General features: G+C 61.6%; 3 protein-coding genes across 3 annotated transcripts in view; 1 reads left to right on the top strand and 2 right to left on the bottom strand.

The window, feature by feature from the left end:
• LOC117641285 (mucin-5AC) overlaps nucleotides 1-14,355 on the top strand; it is a 31,901-nt gene extending 17,546 nt beyond the window's left edge. Inside the window, exons 2-16 of the mRNA XM_034378468.1 lie at nucleotides 5,306-5,356; nucleotides 6,919-7,070; nucleotides 7,154-7,348; nucleotides 8,030-9,196; nucleotides 9,409-9,846; nucleotides 10,410-10,599; nucleotides 10,674-10,942; nucleotides 11,000-11,093; nucleotides 11,174-11,371; nucleotides 11,442-11,689; nucleotides 11,791-12,045; nucleotides 12,128-12,271; nucleotides 12,362-12,695; nucleotides 12,775-13,082; nucleotides 13,174-14,355. Of these exons, the coding sequence (XP_034234359.1) occupies nucleotides 6,927-7,070; nucleotides 7,154-7,348; nucleotides 8,030-9,196; nucleotides 9,409-9,846; nucleotides 10,410-10,599; nucleotides 10,674-10,942; nucleotides 11,000-11,093; nucleotides 11,174-11,371; nucleotides 11,442-11,689; nucleotides 11,791-12,045; nucleotides 12,128-12,271; nucleotides 12,362-12,695; nucleotides 12,775-13,082; nucleotides 13,174-13,611 (4,422 nt within the window). The 5' untranslated portion in view covers nucleotides 5,306-5,356; nucleotides 6,919-6,926 and the 3' untranslated portion in view covers nucleotides 13,612-14,355. The remainder of the gene's footprint in view (nucleotides 1-5,305; nucleotides 5,357-6,918; nucleotides 7,071-7,153; nucleotides 7,349-8,029; nucleotides 9,197-9,408; nucleotides 9,847-10,409; nucleotides 10,600-10,673; nucleotides 10,943-10,999; nucleotides 11,094-11,173; nucleotides 11,372-11,441; nucleotides 11,690-11,790; nucleotides 12,046-12,127; nucleotides 12,272-12,361; nucleotides 12,696-12,774; nucleotides 13,083-13,173) is intronic.
• On the bottom strand, nucleotides 530-3,501 carry LOC117641248 (putative fatty acyl-CoA reductase CG5065). Its single transcript, XM_034378407.1, has 9 exons — nucleotides 3,378-3,501; nucleotides 2,993-3,282; nucleotides 2,670-2,918; nucleotides 2,459-2,604; nucleotides 2,251-2,360; nucleotides 1,982-2,186; nucleotides 1,565-1,816; nucleotides 1,224-1,496; nucleotides 530-943 (listed from the first exon to the last, which is right to left on the bottom strand). The coding sequence occupies exons 1-9, from the start codon at nucleotides 3,403-3,405 to the stop codon at nucleotides 865-867; spliced, it is 1,632 nt and encodes a 543-aa protein (XP_034234298.1). The 5' UTR covers nucleotides 3,406-3,501; the 3' UTR covers nucleotides 530-864.
• A 62-nt stretch (nucleotides 14,356-14,417) lies between the features above and the next one.
• LOC117641284 (NGFI-A-binding protein homolog) overlaps nucleotides 14,418-22,859 on the bottom strand; it is a 29,177-nt gene continuing 20,735 nt past the window's right edge. Inside the window, exons 7-15 of the mRNA XM_034378467.1 lie at nucleotides 21,955-22,341; nucleotides 21,525-21,644; nucleotides 19,839-19,972; nucleotides 19,365-19,506; nucleotides 15,565-15,755; nucleotides 15,365-15,476; nucleotides 15,217-15,294; nucleotides 15,040-15,120; nucleotides 14,418-14,967 (exon numbers count right to left, since the gene is read on the bottom strand). Coding sequence (XP_034234358.1) covers nucleotides 14,752-14,967; nucleotides 15,040-15,120; nucleotides 15,217-15,294; nucleotides 15,365-15,476; nucleotides 15,565-15,755; nucleotides 19,365-19,506; nucleotides 19,839-19,972; nucleotides 21,525-21,644; nucleotides 21,955-22,341 — 1,461 coding nt within the window. The 3' untranslated portion in view covers nucleotides 14,418-14,751. The remainder of the gene's footprint in view (nucleotides 14,968-15,039; nucleotides 15,121-15,216; nucleotides 15,295-15,364; nucleotides 15,477-15,564; nucleotides 15,756-19,364; nucleotides 19,507-19,838; nucleotides 19,973-21,524; nucleotides 21,645-21,954; nucleotides 22,342-22,859) is intronic.

The following is a 22,859-nucleotide window of genomic DNA, read 5'->3' as shown; positions in this document are numbered from 1 at the left end:
GTTTCCGTCTGGAATTCCGCCGCTCCGCGTTTCTCTCATTTCTCGGGGGACATTGTGCCTGGCCTGCGCAGCGCAGGGGGATTCCTGTTGTTTTGTCGCGTCGTTCCGTCTCTCTCGCACCCGCCGCGGCGCGCCGGCACGCCCCGCGAGTGCGAGGGAGACCCGAAGCCACCCGCTTCGGAGCGAGGCGGCCGGCCAGTCGGCGATTGGACGTGACTGTGGCTTTAGCGGCGGCCAACGTGGACGGCGTGGACGACGGCGTGGACGTGATGCGACCCGCCGGTGTTTCCATTATTAGGCGACGCGACGCGACCGCCGCCGACGGACTGGGCTAAGGCTGGCCTCTGGGCTGGCCGACCGGCGGCATAGGGAAGGTCTCGGCCTCTCGGCGGCCAGGAGAAGGCGTTGACGAAGGGTCTCGAAGCAAAACAAACTGCCAGCACACTCTAAAAGCCTTATAGTGAAGAACCTTACAGATTTTTAGCAGATGGTAAATTTATGTGCTCAGATGGAAAATAAAAAAATAAAATTATAATTATCTTTGTTGAATTTCTATTGTACAATTATGGAGAAAATCTTCACCGTGATGTGTGATGGCAGCCTTTCACGGCAAGACATTTAGAGTGCGCAAGGCCTTTCGACGAACTTTTTCAACCAGCTCTTTTTACATATTACAAAATACAAAACTGCCACGTTAACGGTGGGCCCTTGTTGACGGAAACGGATGTTGCTATTTTTTTCGCTGCCGCCGCTGCTGCCTCTGCTGCCGCTCTGCCCGGAAGCAGGTCCGAGTCAAATCGGCGACGGAGGCACTAGGCACTCTACTTAGTTGCGCCACGGAATGTTGACACTGCTGTTCGGCGCTCAGGTGAACGCCACGACGAGCAGCCAGGTGGCCAGCGCCGCCAGCCCGATGTAACAGAACAGCTCCGCCCACCATAACCTGGAAACGGTCAACCTGGTCAGTGCATTGTTCTCGATATCGCCCTGTGCGAATTTGAGTTGTCACGTGATGACAGTTTCAAGGCTAATTTTCCTTACAAGGACGTCATCAAAACAATCGATGGCTTTTTTGTCACGCCCATGCACTAAGTATAGGAGCTTTGATGAAAATGTCATCAATTTATGATGAGATTGGCATCATTTGAAAATGTCATCCACGATTTTGTCACAAAGTGATGACAAATTTTCACAGTGTGAGGAAGGCAGCAGGACTCGCGTACCTGTTGAGGCGGCGGCAGTTCCTCTCCACGTCCTCCTTGCCGCCGATGTTCTCGTTGAGGGCGTACTTGGCCACCCCCAGCAGCTGGCTCTTGCTGACCAACATCCAGTCCTGGTTGTCGCCCTCCAGGTTGATGCCGAAGTTGGCCCGGTCCTTGGGGTGCGCCATGGACACCAGCCGCCACATGTTGTCGCTGTTGAACCAGAACTCATGCTGCATGAAGTACTGCAGCGACGTGAAGGCGAACGCGATCTTGCGGTAGATGGGCATGAGCCTGACGGGCAGGGAAGGCATTAGTGGACGAAGACATGCAGATGCGCTGGCCGTCGTCCAGGAACATACATTGGCTTGCGGCCCATCGCCACCAGGATGGTGTCGAGCACGGTGCCGAACACGACGTGGTACAAGAAGACGAGGATGAAGGCCATGAACCTGTTGGTGCACATTCCGTAGCGCGGGTACCGGATGGCTCCCGGGTACCCGACGGTCCCCTCGACGATGTGCCTCCTCAAGACGGTCTGCATCATGAAGGCGGAGGAGGGCTTCACGTCACCGAGGCTGACGTTGACGACTTCGACGTTCCCGCTCGGCACGCTGCGACAAATGTTTGTTTTTGTGTCTGTGTAGCGCAGGAGCGGCTCTAGAATTGTTTTTCGGAGGGGGACTTGTCACACCTTTTGCCTGCCTTCAGGCGGCGTGTGATGGCCCCCCACTACCCCAGCCGCCACCGGTTGGGCGCGCGTTTTCTTTCGGACTTACGGCAGGGGCTGGTTGGTGCCTTTGGCCCAGGAAGCGAGGATGGTGATGTTGGAGACGACATCGACGGGCACCAGGTCGTACTTGAGGAACTTGGTCCTCACGTAGGTGTAGCGCAGCACGCCCTTGCTGGCCACGGCCCAGAACATGGCAAAGCCGTTCAGGTTGTCCATCCAGCCGGGGATGGGGTCGTCCAAGGCACACGTCACTGAAAAAACGGTCGTTGAACGTGTTGGTTCGTTTGTCGTTTCGCCTGTGCGCAGTGTACTCACCTATGGACGGCCGCACGATGACGATGGGCAGGTCGAGGGCCGCCTCGTTCATGACGCGCTCCGACAGCGCCTTGGTGAATACGTATGAGTTGGGCTGGAAGCCCATGAACCTGCAAGCAGTGTAGCGACGTCACGACGACGGCCTGCGGGGAGGCGAAGCGAGGCCTGCACTCGCCATGGCGGTCAATGGCATGCAGGGGCCACCTACTTGTCGCCCAGGAGGTCCAGCGCGTCGGCGTCCGGCAGCTTGGCGTACTTCAAGACGTCCCGCCAGTCGTGGTCCGTGGTGTAGACGCACTCCTGCGTCGGCGTGTGGTTGGTGAAGCAGTAGGCCGTGGAGACGTGGACCACCACCTGCCCGCGGACGCAGCAGTGAGTTTGGCGAATCCGAGTCGATGGCCCGGCCGCGGTCTGCTTACCTTGAGGTTCTTCATCTGGCGCGCCAGCTCCACGATGTCGACGGTGGAGCGCAGGTTCATCCTGACGGCCGTCTTGATGGGGTCCGTGAAGCGCACGGAGGCCGCGCTGTGGATGATGACGGACACGCGCTCCACCAGCGTGCTCCTGTCGTCCGCGCCGATGCCCAGCCCGTCCAGCAGGCAGTCGCCCCGGATCGGCACCACCTTGTCCATGGCGGCGGGGTTCTCTTGGCGCAGGCGGTCGAACAGCTGCATCACCCGGACAACTTTTATTTTCGCGAAACTTTGGTCGATGCCGTTTTCGTTTGGGTTCGTCCACTCACCGGCACGTCCATCATGGCCTTGAGCCGGGCCGCGGGTTCCTGCCCCTTCCTGGGCCTGAGCAGCACGTAGATGTTGCCGATGTCGGGGCACGCCCGCAGCAGCTTCTCCACGACCACCTTGCCGATGAAGCCGGTGGCGCCCGTGATGAAGACATGGCGGCCCTTGTAGAAGTCCTGGATGCGCGGGTAGTCCTCGCCGAGGGTCTTGTCGCGGAGCGCGATGGCGTCGTGCAGCTGCTGGCGCCGGCGTTGCCAGTTCCTCTTGGACTCCTCATCGTCCAGCTCCTCGGCTGTGTGGGGGAGCAGCAGCGTCAGACCAAAATCCGCGCCTCTTTTGCAAACGGCGGTGGTGCTCTCGAAAATGGACGAAATGCTTCGGTCTTACCCTGGATCGTGCAGCGGGTGAAGTCCATGGCGCCGTCCGGCCCTAGGTCCGCTGCCTTCCAACGACCGCCGCAAAGTGCTACACCGTTCTACCTTTGATTTCCTTGTACGGCTAATTCGATGCAGGTGACCCGGGCGGGGGGCAGGGCGGCGGCGTGGCGGTGGCGGGCGGTGGGGGGAGGGGGGGGGGGGGGGCGATCGTCGGGCTGATGCGTCGGTGAGGCCCCGTGCCGGCCGTGCCTCGCCAGGAGTGCAATGACAGCCGGGCCTGGGAAAACTGAGGTAATCGGTTAGAGGACCCGAATCGATTCGTAGGCGAAAATAGGAACCCAGTGACTGCGAGGCGAGCGCGGGCAAAATTCGCGCGATGATAAATACCAAGGGCGTTGCCGTTGCATTACTCGATCGCTGAACGTCTGATGCCTAAGCAGCGATGATGGAAGGGGCACTATGACGCAGGTACCACGTGGCTGTTCCTGCACTGCCCTGCACTTCGTACACTCTGTTTACCTGGCCGGGCCGCATTGCTGCCCGCTAGAGCGGCTTAGAGGGCCGGATGTGTAGGGTGCGGGCGCGAGCAACTGCAAAATGCGTCCCTTTGACGCAGCGCTATGCCGGCTTATGCTGACCTATTTCGTTTGATTTTAACCTCATTTTGATTTTTCGATTCTTATCTCTAATATGTGCTGGAAAGTCGAAATTTGCGCTGCTCTGTAGTTGATAGTCATCCAACCACCCCAGAAGGACAGCGAGTGGAAAGGGGAGGGGGACTCCCCATTAAGTATGCACTGCACGTGTGTGGTATAGACTGTTGTCCTGGCCGCCAAGACGTTTCCCAGACGCCTCCCAGACACCTCCTAGACACCTCCTAGACACCTCCTCGACGCCTCCTGGACACCTCCTAGACACCTCCTAGACACTTCCTAGACACCCTACCTAGAAACACTATCCCAGACCCTATATAGAAGAGTTTCCAGAGACAGCCCAGACACCTCGAGACACTCCTAGACACCTCCTAGACACTTCCTAGACACTTCCTAGACACCCCCAAGACACCCCAAGACACCTCCAAGACACCTAGATTCTTAAATGGGACACCAGCAGCCACCAAGCTTCCTAGGCGTGCTCCAGAGTCGGTGGGGCATCGGGGGCGCCTCGCCTCGCCGGCTCGAATCTCGAATCCCGAAGTGCGGGGCGGCGGCGCGGCGGCGCGGCTGCATGCCCGAGATGATGATCGGCGATAGGCTGCATTTTGCCTCGGCCGCGCTTCGGCCGGCTTCGTTCGTCACTGTATCCCCTTCGGGCTGGGTTCGGCTGCCCGACTCCGGAGAAAGCCAAACGTCCCCGAAACCTTTTCCTAGAGACCTTCACCTTCGGCGGCGAGAGCAGCGAGAGGCCGTTTATGCTTTACAGGCTCATACGACGTCGGAAGGTGAGGAAAAGGGGGAAGGGGCAGGCACTCAGACGTTGAAATTACGTAAACCCGGATCCACCAACTTAGTGACCCAAGATGCCCGTCGTTGAATGAATGAGAGAGAGAGGAGGAAAATGTGTTCATTGTTTTGTTCTTTTTATCAGGGTAGGACGTTTTCTCGGTATGTAAGAGCCTTTTCACTCACACCAGCCCGCCGTCGCGGCCGCGTCGCGTGGTGGGGGTACTTTCTTGGGCCGCGTGGCCGCGGTGCCGCGTGGGGCTGGCGGGTACCTCTCGAAGTACCGTGCGGCCAAGTGCCCACTGCCCACTCATACACACACATGCACTCACACAGAGGCGGGCGTAACGGTACGGTTGCGTCTGCGGCATGCTTCGGGCGTGCTGCTGCAAATGTGCCTTATCCAGTAGTAGTGGTGGCGAGCGGCGTTGTGGTGCACTGTCAGGCCAGTCTATATGCGCGGCGATCTGATCCATTTTTCCTTGGCTTGTTGCAGACATTCCATTGAGACCACCATGATCTTGAGAGCGCGCTGCTAGCGACAAACGTGAGTAACCCTTTGTTCTGATTCGCCGCTGCTATCGGCCCCCGTCGATCCAGCACTGTAGTGCGGCCAGCGCCAGCCCGGCGCTACCCCGCGCCCCGGGTGACACGCTAATGCCGGGGGTAGCGACGGCTCGTTTCTTTCATCACCGACAGTGCCCCGAGTGTGCGGCAGTGTGCAGGCCACGCAAGACAACGCGCCGGCTTTTTCGAACTCTCTCGTGCAGACGCGCCCTGCCTGGCTTTGCCTGGCCGTGCCGGCCGTGCGCGACGGCTTAGCCTCCGTCGACCGGTGTTTAGGGGGGCGTGCGCAGGGCGTGCGGTGTCTCGGCGCGCCACGCCGCCACGCCTCCGCCTCGCAGCGCCGCGCGGTAAATTCAAATCCACGCCGCGGTCGGCGCGGCCGGCGCGGTGCGTCACGACTCCGTTGTTATGTCAGCCGTTCGAAACATCCATTCAAATTTCGGGCCACGTCGGCCGCGTCCACCGCGTCCATGCGCTCGGGGCCGCTGGCGGCGGCGCACAGTGGGACAGAAGCCGGTGGAGGCGGCCAAAACTCTAGACGCGTTTTGAGCTCCAGAGTCGCTAAATGGGACTCGAACCGAACGTGTGACCCCACCAATCGATTGCTCTCCGACCGAGGAATCGATTGGTGGGGTCACACGTCCGGTTCTAGTCCCATTTAGCGACTCTGGAGCTGAAAACGCGTCTAGAGTTTTGGCCGCCCCCACCGGCTTCTGGCCCACTGCGCGGCGGCAGCAGGCACTGCTTCGAGGCGCGGCCGGTACAGTTGCCGCGATCCTAGCAGCGGGCCGTCGTCGTGCTGCCGTGCTGGGCCCCCGCCGGCATCGCAAACACCTGCAAAACACTGCTGCGTTTTCAAAAAGAAACCTCAAGCGTGCTAGTAAAACTACAATCAAGAAATGATTGCAAGTGTAGCTGTTTGCTCGTTTTCGTCGATTTCTTTCCTTGATTTCCGCGGCGATTACAGATGACAGTGGGCCGCCGCCGTAAACCAGCGGCATCCTCCCGCGCACAATTTCGGCCCATTTCGGCCGCCGGCGTCGTTCGTCGCGGTCCTTCGCCTTCGCCCCCCTGTTTCTTTTATTTATTTTTTGTGACGCCGTTTCGGAGGATGTCTCTTTGATGGTGACGCAATGGAGGCTTTGCGCCACGCCGCGCCGCGCCGGGGATGCAATCAGTCGATCGGCGGCGCGGGCGGCGCCGGGAAGGGCGTCGTCGCGCACCTTCGCAGCAACCAGATCGGCCGCATCGTCCGTTCGGACTTCGCCCACGCGGAATCAAAGGAAGTCATTGGCACACACACACACACACACCACACACACACACACACACACACACACACACACACACACACACACACACACACACACACCAGAGCCATGTATGCAAACGCGCGGAGCGGCGCAGAGGCAGTGACTTCGCCGAGACTGCGGTGACGCTCGGTGGGTGGGCGTGGGCGCGATTTTTATCTCACGCGCGCGCGCATCATCCGCGTGGCTGTGTTCCTACGGTGTCGCTGCAATGTTGTTGTTGTTGTTGCAGGGAGTGCCATGGGGAGCACGCGCTGCCGCCACTTCGTGCAGAACGCGTGGAAGAAGGACCTCTGCTCGAACTGCTTCAAGGGGCGGGACGAGCATGCCGCCCCGGTGCGCCTCGTCCCGCGCACCATCGTGCCGCCGCCCGCGCCCACGCAGGTGCGTCTAGTTCGCCTCACTCCTTTTGTCTCCTGCCATTCACTCGAAGGACCCGGCTCAAAGCGCGCCTTCTGTGTCGACAGGGCATCCTCAAGGGGCAGAAGTGGACGCGCAGCAAGACGCACCGCGTCTACTTCCCCGCCGAGGAGTGCGAGGTGATCGGCGAGGGCGGCGAGGACGCGGGGCCGCCGTCGGACGACGACAGCGACGACCAGGATGACGCCGACTGGGGCAAGCCCGTCGTGGAGGACGACCCCCAGGAGCAGGAGCAGGCGCGGGTAAGGCGATGGCGTGCACGGCGTGGCGACGCAGGCCCTGCAGGCCCTGCAGGCTGGGCCGTGTACCGCGGCACCGTGAGGGGAGGGGAGAGAGGGGCAGCCTGGCAGCGCAGCGCGCAGCGAGCAAGGCGATGATGCAAAGGCCGAAAGGCAAACGTGACTGCAAATAGAGTCATTGAGTTATTCAGGCGAAGAGGCAGCCCGCGGAGGCACGGTGCCTCGCTTCGGCTTAGCCTCGGCGGCACGGCGGCATGGGTGGACTCGGATTAGGTCACCGGCATTCGCTAGCATTCGCTCGCATTCGCCCCCCGCCGGCCTGCCGAGGCCCGCCGCGCTGCCGCACCATTACGAGGCCGCGGCTTCGGCAGTTGACTGATTCCACGCACAGTGTGCCGCACGCCGTTGTCGCTCTGTCTCTCTCGCACGCGTGGGGCGTTCCGAAGGAGTGCGAGAGGGACGCGGCGACAACAGCACTGCTCGGAATGAGCCCACAGCTTTAGCCTCCCCGGCCGCGCCTTGAGCGCGTAGCGGCGAGGAGAAAGCACAGTCAAGTGGTGAAAAGGGGTGGGCCGAACGGCCGAACGCACACTGTACAGAGCGAGTGTGACGCCCGTTCTTGGGACTCCTCGAACGCTTCGACACCGCCAACGCGCTTTCTGACGGCGTGCCTCTGTTGTACAGCTGTTGCAGGCGCTCACGCGCTCCAACACGGACTTCAACTCGGTCGCCGCCAACCTGGAGGGCACCGCGCCGTCCCCGCCCGCCGCCGCCAAGACGTCCTCGGGGTCCACGGCGTCCAGCAAGCAGCAGCGCGCACAGTCCGCCCTGCAGCTGGGCCGGCCGCAGACGGACGCCGAGGGCCGCAAGCAGACGCTGCTCGTGAGCGTGCAGCCCTTCGGCAAGCCCGCGGCCACGACCACCGCGCCGGCCTCGACGCCGGCAGCGGCGGTGTCCACTGCACCGGCGCCCGCCCAGCCCGAGCATGTCACCAAGATCCCCGTGGCGACGCCGCCCTCGTCCGCGGCGTGCAACGGCGTCGTGCTCAAGTCCATCGTCCACACCGGCGAGGACGCCCCCTCCCCCTCCCCACCACCCGCCACCAAAGTGCCATCCGGAGACGCGACGCCCGCAGCCGCCCCGACCCCCGACCCTGCCCCTGCCCGCCCTGCCCCCACTTTGCTCAAACTGAACGATGCTCAAACCGGAAAGCACGCGGTCACCGCCTCAACGCCTGCGCCGCTCAGCTCCAAGCACATGTTCCTCAAGTCCTTCGTGGAGCCGGCGGAGGCACCGACCGTCTGCGTCAGCGCTGCCACCATCCAGGACAGCGCCGCCAAGACCACGGCCAGCTCGCCCTCCCCCACTGCCAGCCCCGCTCGGTCGTCCCCGGCCAGCGCGGTCAAGACCTCCCCAACCAATCCAGTCAAGGCCACCCCCGCCATCCCAGCCAAGACCACCCCGGCCAGCCCAGTCAAAACCACCCCGGCCACCATCGTCAAGTCTTCCCCAACCAGCCAGATCAAGACTGCACCGGCCAGCCCGGCCAAAACCTCTCCAGCGGCCAAGACCACCCCGACGATGACCTCCACGACGACGGTGACGGGTGGCAGCACGGCGCGGCGCGAGGGCAAGCGCACCCACATCACGAGGGGCACGCCCATCTCCAAGAACAACGAGATGCTGCTCAAGACCAAGTTCATCCCGCTGAGGACCTCCACCATCATCAACAATAACAACAACAAGAGGAACTCGGAGGACTCCAAGCTGCGCGGCGACCCCGTCATGCTGATCGAGGCCAAACAGCTGGACTCCTCTGACGAGGACGAGCGGCCCTACAGCAACGTGCAGGTAAGATGTACTCTACATAATTTTAAAGAAATTAAAATTTAAAGTCATGGACAACATAGGAGACCAATCTTCATACCCAGTACGAGGTCTCAGTAACGCACGGATGAGTCATTTCTATTTGTCCCTCTCGCCGCGTATTCGAGATACGGCTGCGGGATGAGGAATGTCATCAAGCACTCGCGGTCACCGTCTGGTCTCGTCTCTGTCCGCAGGTGCAGTCGCACAAGAACTTGGATGATGCCCCCGGCGCGCAGACCAAGCGGTTGGCCTCGCTGCTGGCCCCTCTGGGGGTAGCCGACGTGTCGGTGGGGTCGCGAGAGCTGGCCGGGGAGCCGGACGGGCGCGCGGACCCGGACTCGTCGTCAGAGTCCGGCAGCGAGCCGCCCGCGCTGCCGCAGAGCCCGCCCCCCGCCGTGGACCCGCGCCCCTCGTTCCTGCACGGCCTGACGGCCCGCCTCGCCGCCAACAACAACGCGGCCACCATCACGGCCTCGGCCACCGCGGGCAGCCCCGCCGCCGAGAAGCCGCGCGTGCCGTTCAAGTCCAGCACGGTCGTGCAGGCCGCCACCGCGCAGCAGCTGCACCAGCAGCGGTGGTCGCAGGTCATCTCCACGCAGCCCAAGACAGTCACCGCCGTGGAACCGCCGCAGGTACGCTCACGCAAACTTGAGATGCCATTGCATAGGGCCTATTTCGGGTGTGGAGATTTGAATGTGCTTTCCATGTCCGCCAGGCGCCGAGCTGCAGCCCGCCCTGCACTCCGGACGACACGCCCGCCAGCTCCGCGTCCAGCTCCCCGCTGTGCTCCCCGCACGGCACGCCCCCCGCCGACGGCTGCAGCCGCCAGAAGCGGCAGGCGCCGCAGCCGCCGCAGGAGCAGCCCTCGTCGCCCGTGGTGCTGTACGCCGCCACCCCGGTGTCCGCGTCGTCCTCCCCCGCCAAGGACGCCGTGACCGCGCCGCCGATGCGGCCTGCACTCGGCCGCTCCGCGTCCACGGCTTCCTCCACGTCGTCGTCGTCGTCGCCCTCGCCCTCGGCGTCGCCGCCGTCCCCGGTGCTGACGTACCACCGCAAGGCGTCGGTGCCCGCGGCGTCGCCAGTGTCGCGGCAGAAGGACAAGGACAAGCGGCGCAGCAGCCAGCACCTCCTGGTGGCGCCGCTGCCCCCGCTGGCGCCGACGCGGTCCGAGTCCGTGCCCTCTGCGCTGGGGCAGGTGGCGCTGGGCCACTCGGTGACGCTGGGCGCGCACTCGGGCCACTCCATCGCCCAGGCGCTGGCGCAGGCCAACTCGTTCGTGTCCATGTCCCCCAACGCGGGGCAGGGGCAGCCCCAGCCGTCGCCTCGCCGCGCGCTGTCCATGTCCACGGACTCGTTGAGCGGGGGCCTCTCGCCCACCAAGCACCGTGAGTACATCGACACGAATCAAGTTAGACGCACAACGAGCACGCCGTAGCCTAACCGTGCCCTCTGTCCGCAGCCATGATGTACGACACGGAGCGCAAGAAGCCCGGCACCAAGGTCCGCTTCTCGCTGCGCAAGTTCCTGGGGTTGTCCAAGGACGGCGGCAGCCTCCGCGGCGACGGTGGCCCCGGCTCCGGCTTCGCGGACGGCGGCCTGTCCAGCCTGGGCAGCTCGCCCGACCCGCTGGCGCCCCCGCAGCCCCGGCCGCGGCCCCGCCTGGAGATCATCCACCCGTCCGACCTGAGCGGACGGGGCGTCGAGGTGCTCCGGGCGTCCGGCGTCGAGGTGCGCCGTCAGATGCAGGAGCAGGCGGCGCAGGCCGCGCAGGCCGCCGCCGTCGCCGCGCCGCTGCGCCGCAACTCGGACGCCGCGTCCGTCGTGGACGGCGCCGGGCTGTCGGCCGGCTCGGACTACTCGGGTGACAACGGCGTGAAAGGTAAGCGACCGCGACCAGGCTGCTCCTGGACTCTAGCAATGTGAACTCCCCCGTCGCCAACATAGTGTGGTTTCTCGCAGGTCGGCCGACTAAACCCCCGCCACCACCGCGGTCGCAATCCCTCGAGAACGACGTGACCGTCAGCCCCAGCAGGCCAAGCAGGCCGCCTCCGCCAAAGTCCGCGCACGTGGACCTGCTCATGCGGAGGCACTCGCCGTCGGCCGCCCCTTCGCCCGCACCCAGCACCGCGCCGGGGCACTCCGTGTACGCCAACATCGGTAAGGCGCGTCTCGCTCTGCTCATTTTCGAACCAAGTTTGTGAGAGTCTAACGTCGAGTGCTGTTCCAGCCCCCGCCGCAGAAGCGCTGGCGCGCTCCAGCGTGGCCCCGACCAAGCCCCAGCGCACGGGCAGCGTGCGGGACGCGACGGGCGACAGCCCGCGGCGCACCCCCAGCGCCAACCCCGGCAGCGCCGGCAGCAACGCGGACCCCGTCAAGCAGGAAGCGGCGACGCGGTCCTGCAGCCTGTCGTCGCAGCCGGAGGACAGCGGCTACGAGTCGGTGGAGCTGAGTGACTCGACGCAGCCACAGTCCATGGTGAGTGGGTCACAGCCTCACAGCTGAAAGCTGAAAAGATTGGTCTCTGACGCGTCCTTTCGAAACGACCAATCTTACCGGAACCCTTTGCTTTGTTTCAGACTGACAGCGAGAACGTGTACGAGTGCGTCAACAGCACCGGGGAGAGGTCCAGCTCCCCGGAGTGCGACTCGAAGAACTCCGGCGTGGCGGCCGGCGAGGGCGGCGTGGGCGTCGGCATGGCGGGCACCACGCTGAGGGCGGGGAGCAGCAGCGGCGCCGCGGACAGGCCGACGTCCTCGTCGACGCACTACTGCGGCAGCGAGACCGAGTCCGACATCTACTCGCCGTACAGCTTTTACGGCGGCAGCGACGAGGTGGGTGGACGTCGTTGTCCGTCGCTGGGAGCGTAGCCTAGGGTGTCCGTCGTCTACATGGCGCTGTCTGTGTCTGTTGCAGGGAGACGAAGGCGAGGCCGACTCGGCCTGGAAGTGGCGCAGCCGGGCGCGGAAGGGGCGCAGCGTGGTGCACAAGAGCATGGAGGACAACTACGACGCCGTCGTGGGCGCCAACCTGGAAGCCCTGGCGCAGCTGTTCGAGCAGGTACGCGACCCCTCAGCATCCCGTTTTCTTTCAGCTTGATCCCTGAACTTGATCTGCAATAATTGATGCTGACGGTGTGCTCGCCGGCAGATTCGCACTGGCCCCACCGTGCCCTCGGCGCTGAGGCCCCTCAAGACGTCGTCCGCCCTCAACTGGTGCGACTTCTCCGTGACGCCGTCGACGCAGTCCCAGCCCGCGCCGGTGGTGGCGGGCCGCTGGGTGTTCCTGTCTGCGCAGTGGGACGGCCACCCCGTGACCGTGGGCGTGCTCCCCGACGGCAGCGCGGGCTGTGCCAAGGCGTGGCGTGGCGGCGGCAGGGGCGCCTTCCCCTTCGCGCTGATGCCCATCACCGAGTTCTGCGACCGCGTGCCCGCCTCCTGCCTGCCGGCCGCGGCCGCGCGCACCTCCGGCACTCAGCTGGAAGGTAGGCACAGCGCACCTCCTGGGTGACCTGTTGGTTACGTTCTCGAAGCGTCACCTCACTGTCTTTTCCCTTGTCCCAGCGCTCGTCGCCGTGCTGGCTAGGGCTCGCGTCGACACTCTGGCGTCGTACGGCTCCTGGCTGCGGGCTGGGACCGGGGCGGTGGACTCCGACGAGGACGCGGCCTGGCGCGAGGCGGGGCTGGCGCTGCTGCAGCTGCTGAACGCGCTGCTGGCGCTGCAGGCCCTGCGCCAGGACCAGGCCGTGCACCCCGACAGCGTGGTGTTCCTCCGGGACCCGGGGCAGGCCGCGGCGCAGAGCCACGACGAGCACCACGACAGCACGCCGCAGCTGGCACTCCTGCACGGCATGGGCACCACGGCATCCACGGTGAGTGCATCCATCCGGAAATGAGTGCAAGCTTAAATTTTCCTAAGTTTCGAATCCTAGAGTTGACCGCGCCCTTGTTTGCCTCCTCCAGGACGCCGACGTTACCCGGTCACTGTGCGCGTGCGCCTTGGCGGGTGTCCGCGCGCTGCTGCCGGGCGCTCCGCCCTCGCCACTGCTGTGCTCGCTGCTCGAGGCCAAGGTGTCCGAGGACGAGGCCGAGCCGTCGGCGGCGTCCGAGGCCGAGCAGGGCGGGCTGTCCCGCGCCAAGGCCGTGCTGGAGTACTGGCTGTGGGGGCCGGCCGAGGCCGTGTCCTCGCTGGCCGCCCTGCAGCGCTGGCTGGACCTGGAGCGCGCCACGGTGCTGCACAGGTTGGTGTGCGCGCGCGCCGCGGCGGGGCCGCACCACCGCCTGGCCATCCAGCAGCAGAGCCACCTGCTGTTCCTGGTGCACACCTCGGCGGCCACCATGTGCGACGCGTCGCGCCTGCTGGAGTCGGCGCGCGTGTCCCCGCTCGAGACCACGACCTGAAGGGCCTGGAGTGGCAAGCGTCATCGCCTGGAGGCTGCCAACGTTCACCCTGCCCGATGAACGCCACTAGAAGCCACAACAGACTGCGGACCCTTAAGATGTGAGTCGAACCCGTGATTGTGTTGTCATCGTAATGTGCAAACTACCGTCCGCTACCGTCCCTCGTTGTATCTGCATCAGCGTGTAATTTTCCGTTTGTATGTTTGGCAAAATGCCCGTAATTTTCTCATTGACAAGACAAAGTACTGAATCGTCGAAGAACACACATGACTACTTGACTGCCAGGTTTTGTGCTCGGCCTAGTTTCGAACACACGGTAACATGGAACTTCTCGTTGGTGTCTTGACAAAATGCAACTGTGTGTTTTTCCTTTAGAACAAAAACAGGGTATATAGAAATATTTGAAAGACCTCACCATATGCGTATGCAGTCAACAGAATTAAATATAGTAAGATTAATATCCTAGACTAAAGTTGTGTATGCCCAGTGTTTATTATGCGATGTTGGAATGTTACTGATTCTTTAAATGTGACTTGTTTATTTATTATTTTGAACATATTGTGTAACAATGTCCGTATGTGGGAACGGCATGTGATGATCTTTAAAGTAATTGTTGCTGAATGAAAGGGGTGTACTATGAGTTTAGTATGTTATAACAATCTCAATGTCCCTCCCCTCCCCTATTTTATTCCCTGTTTGTATATTGTCTCCCTTTTCTTATAAATAAATCATGATGAAATCTCAGATATTTTTAGTTTGGAACCATCACACCTCTGTGACTGAGCAAATAAAAACAAGCCAGATTCTAATCGGAAGAAATCATCTTTAATTTTTTAAAGTTTGAAATATAAATAACACAGCATTTACGAAGCTCCTTCCTCGGTTGTTTATAGTCTTAATCAGTCAGCACGCAAGATGCGTTAATCTAAAGTAACGGCAATACATAACAAAACTTTACAGCAACAGATAACATTTCTATGCCAACCGAATCGTGGGGCATATCATTATACAGTCTATCAGGCAGAGGCACAACAACTTAATTCACAACAAAACAAGTCGTCCGGACAGTGTGTCCGGCGGGAGGGAGGGTCGTTTGGACGGTGGCTTCTCCGCTTGGCGCGAGTCGGGCTGCAGGTGGAGTCACTGGACCGTCTCGGGGGACTGCGGCGGCGACTGGGGCTCCAGCTTGAGGAGGCTGTTGGCGTTGGCCAGCGCCGCCAGGCTGGGCGGGGGGCTGCCCTTGGGGCTTCCCTTGGGCGTGCCTTTGGGGCTCTTGGACTCGGCCAGGATGGCGGCCGACATGGACAGGGCGGGGTTGGCCACGGCGATGATGTCGGCGCCTCTGGAGGCGATCACCTGCAACACGAGGAGCGAAGAAGGTCAGCGGGAACTTCTTCCGAAACTTGAGGGCGGCTGGAACGGTCGTACCTGCACTTTGCTCTCTCTGTAGAAACTGTCAGTGTACGGTGAAACGCCATTCGCCACCATGGTGGCGTCCAGCAGACCGTCCTGCGGACAACCGGTCAATTCGATTCAATGGCATTGCTTGGTATTCACACGCAGCTGAAACGGGTCGAAACCACTGACGGACGCATCGAACCTCACCTGCCCACCTCCTTTCCCAGGACTCCTGGATCCTCTCTCCCGTTCCGCTGTTTCCGAATCTCGGGAGTCGGTGACCTCCTGCAAAGACGACCCGATTAAATCACGGCTGGACACACGTCTCTTGGACGAATTTGAAAAGTGGACGGACCTGGGACGGTGAGCTCGCATTGCTGAAGGACATCTGGGAGTCGTCGTCGGTGTCGCCGCGCTCCGAGTCCATCGTCAGGGAGGACGACCGCACCCTGGACGTCCGCCGGTACCTGCGCGCCGCGGGAACAGATCAGTATGGCAGGCGGCCTCAGAGGGGCAGTGGAAGTGGAACGAGACGGCCTGCCGGCCTGGGCGCACCTCGGATGCAGCGTCTGTCGCAGCAGCTCGGCCTGCTCGGCCTGCAGCGCCATCTGCCGGGCCTGCAGCGCGTCGCGCACCGCGTGCAGCGCCACCACGTCGTGCAGGCCGTCGTGCACGCCGTCGGCCAGCAGGTCGTCGTGCCGCTCGGCCAGGGCGCGCAGCTCCTCGGACACAGCCTCCAGGCGCTCCTGCAACGGGCGCGGGTTCAAGGCTCGGTCGGCGCGGGTTTTCCGAGCGCGGGTAGGCGACCCGCTCGCCCCGTGCGCGCCACGGGTTGCCTACCCGCTCGACCGCAGGGGCTCGTGGCGCCTGTGAAGTCGGGATAGGCAACCCTGGCGCAGGCGTGTTCGACGGGTCGGCCCACCCTCGCCGCGGCAGGCGTTCCGGCGGGATGCACGCCGTTCTCGCCCGTCGTGTTCAAGTTGGGGAAAGCGCGGCTGCAATACTCCGGCTCAAAAAAATAATCAATACTGCACCGTGAAGTGCCACTGGAACTACCGATGCACCGTCGAAACCCTTCCAGAGTCCCTACTCTGTCAAGAACGGTTGCGTAAGTACAGAAAGGGAACCAATTAAGCCAACAGAAGCAGCACCGCATGCAAACTAGGTACGGAGAGCGGCACTACACTAAAAGGGAGCTCGCCACCACCAACGGAGAGGACACCGGTTAGTAAACGAAAGTAAGTCTTGCGGAACTCCACAGTACCTGGTGGCATAATGTCAGGTTGGCACAGCCCGAGAGGGTTATTCGAAGCAGCGTGTACTACAATTCACACTGTAATAAACAAATTATAAAAGCAAAACAGAAAAAAAAGAAAACAGCAGCGCTTCGTGGTTAGGGGAAAAATGCAAGCGAGGGTTAGTAGTTGTTAGTTGTTATTTACACTTGCACAAATGAAAAAAAAATCTATAAATAAATGAAAAAGTGAAAAGGGGGTCGGGAGAGTTAATACAGGGGACGAGACACCGCAATCGAGGGGTTAAGATGACTGGACGGAATCTGACGCGGTGTGTGGGGTGATGCCTGTAAAAGCTGACTAGAAAAGTGAATAGCACAAAGCCAAAGCAGTGCGTGGTAAAACCGAGATGTCGAGGGACCGACCGGACACTCCTCAGTCTGAAGGTGATCCCACAATGAGACGGTCGGTCGCTCACGGTGCGTCGGACAGTCGATCAGTAACATCACCAACCGGTGTCTACGGCAAGAGCGTCACCCTAAGAGAGGAAGGACCTGGGTTCGATACCCAGCCCCTTCATTCTTTTCCTTCGTTACCGCTTCCCCTACGACCAGTCTGAGTTTAGGCAACTTTCGCAAGTATAACGGTGGTTCAGTGGGCAAGAGCTTCGGCCGCCACAACCAGGGTGTAGGTTCGAATCCTAAACATGCACCTATCTTTTCATCAGTTTAGCGCTTGAATTCGGTTTGATGAGTGCAACTTTCGGGGCGACTGCTTGTATGCCAGTTGGTGGCCGAGGATGCTTAGGTGTCGGACGCCACGTGAAGGGTCGGGGTTCGAATCCTCGACGCGTTTCTGTTTTCCAAGATAGCGGCTCCTCTCTGGTGCCATCAGTACGAGTTTCGGACTGCTCTGAAGAAGAGAGGTGGTGGCCGAGGGTGCTGAGGCGTCATTCTCCGTGAGAAAGGCCGGGGTTCGATTCCCGGGCGCTTCACTCTTTTCCAAGTTTGTGGCACTATACCGGTGCCATCAGTACGAGTTACGATGGTCAGGTATAAGGAAGTCGGTGGCCGAGGGTGTTAAGGTGTCGGCCACCAAGAGAGGTCTGGGTTCAACTCCCAGACGAGGCCGAATACAGGAAGGGGCCGGCATGAGAAGGACCTGGGTTCAACTCCCAGGCGAGGCCAAAATCAGGAAGGGGCCGGCATGAGAAGGTCCTGGGTTCCACTCCCGGGCGAGGCCAAATTCAGGAAGGGGCCGGCATGAGAAGGTCCTGGGTTCAACTCCCGGGTGAGGCCAAATTCAGGAAGGGGCCGGCATGAGAAGGTCCTGGGTTCAACTCCCAGGCGAGGCCAAATTCAGGAAGGGGCCGGCATTAGAGGGCTTGGGTTCAACTCCCAGGCGAGGCCAGATACAGTAAGAGGCCGTCATGAGAGGACTTGGGTTCAACTCCCAGGCGAGGCCAGTTGGCAGTGAAATCCCGGCATGAGGGGACTTGAAATCAACTCCCAGGCGAGCTATGCATGGAGAGGCCGCATGAAAGTCACTGGGTACAAACCCAGACGGAAGATGGTAAGCAATGCATGAAAAATTGAAAGTCGCTCCAGCGAGAGCTAAATACCCAGTGAGTCTCGGTCAAGTCGCATGTAAAGCGCCGGGCTTACAAGTTGGCTGACAAATCAACGAGTATTCTTCGTGATTGATTTTACCTGACGCATAGATGAGGACTGTTTTCAGAGAGCGTTGCTCTAATGGCCTCTTTGGACATGCCGACATGTCGTAATTCTTTGAAATTTGGCTATCAATAACAAAATGTTATTCGTGCTCTCCGCCTTTACTCCTGCAATTTTCTCATCTTGCTCGCCCCCCCCCTTTTTCTCGCCTGGAGAGTTGAACCAAGTCTTCATGTCTCGGTTCCCTCTGATCTGGTCCTCTGGGAGTTGAACCCAGGATCTTCTCATGCCGGCCCCTTCCTGAATTTGGCCTCGCCTGGTAATTGAACCCAGGTTCTTCTCATGCCAGTCTTTTCCTGAACCTGCCATCGCCTGGGAGTTGAATCCAAGTCCTCTCATGCCGGCTTTTTCTGCTCCTGGCCTCGCCTGGGAGTTGAACCCAGGTTTTCTCATGCCAGCCCCTTTCCCTGTTTGGGGGGCCCCCCTCGCCCCTTTGGGAGGGTTGAACCCGGGCCTTTCTATGCCGGCCCCTTCCTATTTTGGCCTCGCCTGGAGTTGAACCCGGGTCCTTCTCATGCCGCCCCTTCCTGATTCGGCCTCGTCGGGGAGTTAAACCCAGACCTCTTGGGGGCCCGGGCACCTAACACCCTCGGCCACCGACTTCCTTATACCTGACCAATCGTAACTCGTACTGATGGCACCGGTATAGTGCCACAACTTGGAAAGAGTGAAGCGCCCGGGAATCAAACCCCCGGCCTTTCTCACGGAGAATGACGCCTCAGCACCCTCGGCCACCACCTCTCTTCTTCAGCAGTCCGAAACTCGTACTGATGGCACCAGAGAGGAGCCGCTATTTTGGGAAAAACAGAAACGCGTCGAGGATTCGAACCCCGACCCTTCACGGGGCGTCCGACACCTAAACATCCTCGGCCCCCAACTGGATACAACAGTCGCCCCGAAATTGCACTCATCAAACCGAATTCAAGCGCTAAACTGATGAAAAGATAGGTGCATGTCTAGGATTCGAACCTACACCCAAGTCGTAGCGGCCGAAGCTCTTGCCCACTGAACCACCGTTGTACTTGCGATAGATGCCTAAACTCAGACTGGTCGTAGGGGAAGCGGTAACGAAGGAAAAGAATGAAGGGGCTGGGTATCGAACCCAGGTCCTTCCTCTCTTAGGGTGACGCTCTTGCCGTAGACACCGGTTGTGATGTTACTGATCGACTGTCAGCGACCGTGAGCGACCGACCGACTCATTGTGGGACCACCTTGAGTTAAAGCCAAGCGGATTCTAGCTGGACAGCAATCCGAAGATACCCCGCGCCACAGTTTCTGTCTCCGCGGGGTATCGAGGGCCAGTGGGTCGGTCGGTCTTTCGCATCTCGGGCCGCGTTTAGCCCTGTTCAGCCCCAGCCCGTGTCCCAGGCCCAGGCTAGGTGTAGACCTGTCTCCGCTGCTGCTCCGGCCGGTGGTCGCCCTCGCTGGAGTCCGGGGACGGCGACCCGCTGGGCTCCAGCTTGGGCCTCTTGTGCCCCGCCGTGAGGATGTCGTCGCTGCTGGGGCAGCGCGGCCGGTAGTAGGAGAGGCTGCAACAGCAACAGACACAGGGGCTGCGTCAGGCACCTCGTCGATACACCGTGCATCGTGCATCGCGCGTGAAGTATGCGCGGCCGGCGCGGCGTCGATACTCCACGCGCAGCGCGGCGCGCGCCGAACTGGCGTCGGATGGGTGGCCTACCCCCACGGCGGCGTGCTTCCACCGCGCGGAGCCGCCTGCCTACTGAGTTCCAACATCACTGTCGTCACTCTGTCTCTCTCGCACTCATAGAGTGCCCCGTATGGGTGCGACAGAGACAGAGCGACGAACCGCTGGCGTCAAGTTGCCGATCATCGAGTATCGAGAGGGAGAGTGACTTACTTGGTGTGGCCCTTGGAGTAGAGGTAGCCCGAGTCCCGGACCACCTGCCTGGCCAGCGGGAACAGCTCGTCGCGGCGCGTCAGCAGGGCGGGCACGAACCGGCAGATCTGGGCCGCCGCCTCGTTCACGGACACCTGCAACAGAGGGCCTGGGTTCAAACACCCGAGCGCGCTTTGGTTTTTCTCCCCGCCCTGCAGGCAGGCATGCGGGCATGCGAGCGCGGCGCGGCGTTTCACTTACAGTGGCCCTTCGGCCCTTGTGCCGCCCGGCCGGAGTTTGCCGAGCTAGAAATTATGGAGCCGACAAGAAGCCGAAGAGGAGAAGAAGCTCGGCCCATCGTAAAGGCGCTAAAGGCGGGTGCGGCTATCACAGGGCGGCGCGCTGCCGGCCAGTCGGGCCGCAATTAGCGAAGCCAATTTCACATTTCCAGTGCCGTGTCGCTCCGTCTCCCTCGCACCCCTGGTGCGTGCAGCAAGGGAGTGAGAGAGACAGAGCGCCGTTTCGGAATCCACCTGCAGCCGCCACACGACTGACCACCTCCACGACGCGCGCCTTTGAGATTTCCCCGTCGCACCGCTTTTCCCCGTTTTCCCCTCTTGTTTCTTCCCGTTTCCCCCGTTTTTCTCTGTTTTTCCCCCGAGGTCGTCCCTGGCCTGGCCCGGCCCGGCGTCGACGACGCGGACCTAGCGGCGGGCCGCGCGCAAAAAGGCGCCCGCCGTCGTTCATCGGAACACAAATTCAAGCACGCCGCGCGTCGTCCGAGGTTCGCGTCCCGGCGGGGCCGCCGCACAAAAGCCGCGCGTCGGCGTCGCGCCCCGCGGGGCGGGGGGCGTGTTGCAAGGAGAGACACGCGTCGGGCCGCGGCGTGTCCTCTAGGCGCGGCGAGGCGCGGCGGCCCACCGTGCGCGGCGACGCGGCGCGCCGGACCGCTTTATGGCTGTTTTGATATCTCTGTACCTCCCAGGCCAACCCAGGCCTCCCAGCGTCTCTTTACGGCCCATTAATAACATCGTTAAGGTGCAAGGCATCCAGCCGCCTCGTTCCGAAGGACCGCTCGTCGTCGCTATGTCTCTCTCGCACCCCGATGGGACGCCCCATGAGTGCAACAGAGACAGAGCGACCACACGGGCCCTCGGAATCAGAGGGCAGAGCCTCCCCCAGTTCGACGGCCACCCCAACGGCTGCCCTCCCAGGGGCTGTCCACCTTCGGCATGCCCACCTTCGGCATGCCCACCTTCGGCATGCCCGCCTTCGGCACGCCCTCCTTCGGCATGCCCACCTTCGGCACGCCCTCCTTCGGCATGCCTACCTTCGGCACGCCCTCCTTCGGCATGCCCACCTTCGGCATGCCCACCTTCGGCACGCCCACCTTCGGCACGCCCACCTTCGGCATGCCCACCTTCGGCATGCCCACCTTCGGCATGCCCACCTTCGGCACGCCCCCTTCGGCATGCCCCCTTCGGCACGCCCCCTGGCACGCCCCTTCGGCACGCCCTCCTTCGGCCTATGCCTTACCTTCGGCACGCCCACCTTCGGCATGCCCACCTTCGGCATGCCCACCTTCGGCATGCCCACCTTCGGCATGCCCACCTTCGGCATGCCCTCCTTCGGCACTGCCCTACCTTCGGCATGCCCACCTTCGGCACGCCCACCTTCGGCACGCCCACTTCGGCGGCCCCCACTCACCTCGTGCAGCGTGAGCGGCTTCTCGGGCTTCCGCTTGCAGTCGAAGCGGCCGTAGATGGCGGCGTACTTGCGGACCTCGTCCATGCGGCGCGGGTCGTCGTCGGACATGTTGATGACCAGCTGGAACAGAGGAGGGCGGCGTGAGCAGGGCGCGAGGCGGCGACGCGGGGAGGAATTCGCGAGGAAGGGTGGAGCAGGGGAGGAGGCAATTACAATTTCAAAATAAGAACGGAGAACGCCACCGCCACTGCGACGCGAAGGGGAGCTCGCCGCGGCGTCAGTTCTGATATTACGTAACGCCGTGGGATGCTCCGATTACGGCTTGCTAAAGCACGGGGAGTTAGTGCGGGGATCGTCGAGCTGGGGAAATCGACTAGGGCGAGGTATGGTGATCGAGCTTCTCTGTGGCAAGCACGGTGACAGTGCATACCTCCAGGTCCTTGCACACCTTCTTCTTGGTGTTATGCGGCTTGGGCTGGCACGACGGCAGCGTCCTGGACAGGTTCCTGGCCGCCTCGGCCAGCCTCTGCACCTGGGACTCCAGCAGCACCGGGGTGAGCTGCAGGCTGGGCGACGTCGACCGGGTGGACAGCGACATGGGCGTCGAGGACGGCGTCGGCGAGGACAGCGGCGGAGGCAGCGGCCGCCCGGGGCCGCCCTGGAGCGGGGACGTCGACGGCGAGACGTGGTGGTGGTAGGGGTGGTGGTGCTGGCTGTGGTGGTTGTGCTGGTGGTTGTGTTGATTGTTTGTGGAGGTGGTCGTGGTGGTGGTGGTGGAAGCACTGGAGAAGTCAGTCGGCACGCTCCCTACAGAGTTCTGCCAACAGAACAAAACAATTTTTCAGAAAATGAATTAAAAATACCAAAGCCGTTGCTCGCTCCCCACTCCACACGCGCAGGCGAAAAAAAAGCACGTATGGCGGCTAGCGCCGCCGCCGCTCCCTTGCGGCAATAAATATATGGAAGTCCCTTACAAATTTTTATATTCTCAGATGAGAAAAAGCGAGTTCTGAGAATTTGGGAAAATAATAAAACAATAACGATAAGGGAGGAGGGCGAAAGGCCGGCCGGCCGACCGCTCCCGTTTTTGCGCACGTCCCCTTCGCTTCGTTGTCTTGGCATATTTTCGGCAGCGAGGGAAAAAAAACTCCCCAAAAATAATTTAAACATCGCACGCCACGCCTGTAGCATTCCCCCGCACCTCGAAGCCTCTCCTTGGGCCGAAGACCAAAGAGGGCGGCCCGATGCCTCTGCCCACTTTATTATTTATCATTTAGTATTTCAAATTTGCCGGCCGCTGATTGGTCGATTGGCGGCGCGACTGGCGCGACGGAC

Source organism: Thrips palmi, unplaced genomic scaffold (assembly GCF_012932325.1).
Source record: "Thrips palmi isolate BJ-2018 unplaced genomic scaffold, TpBJ-2018v1 HiC_scaffold_15, whole genome shotgun sequence".
In the NCBI taxonomy this organism is placed as follows: Eukaryota; Metazoa; Arthropoda; class Insecta; order Thysanoptera; family Thripidae; genus Thrips; species Thrips palmi.
This window is presented reverse-complemented; position numbering and strand designations above follow the sequence as displayed.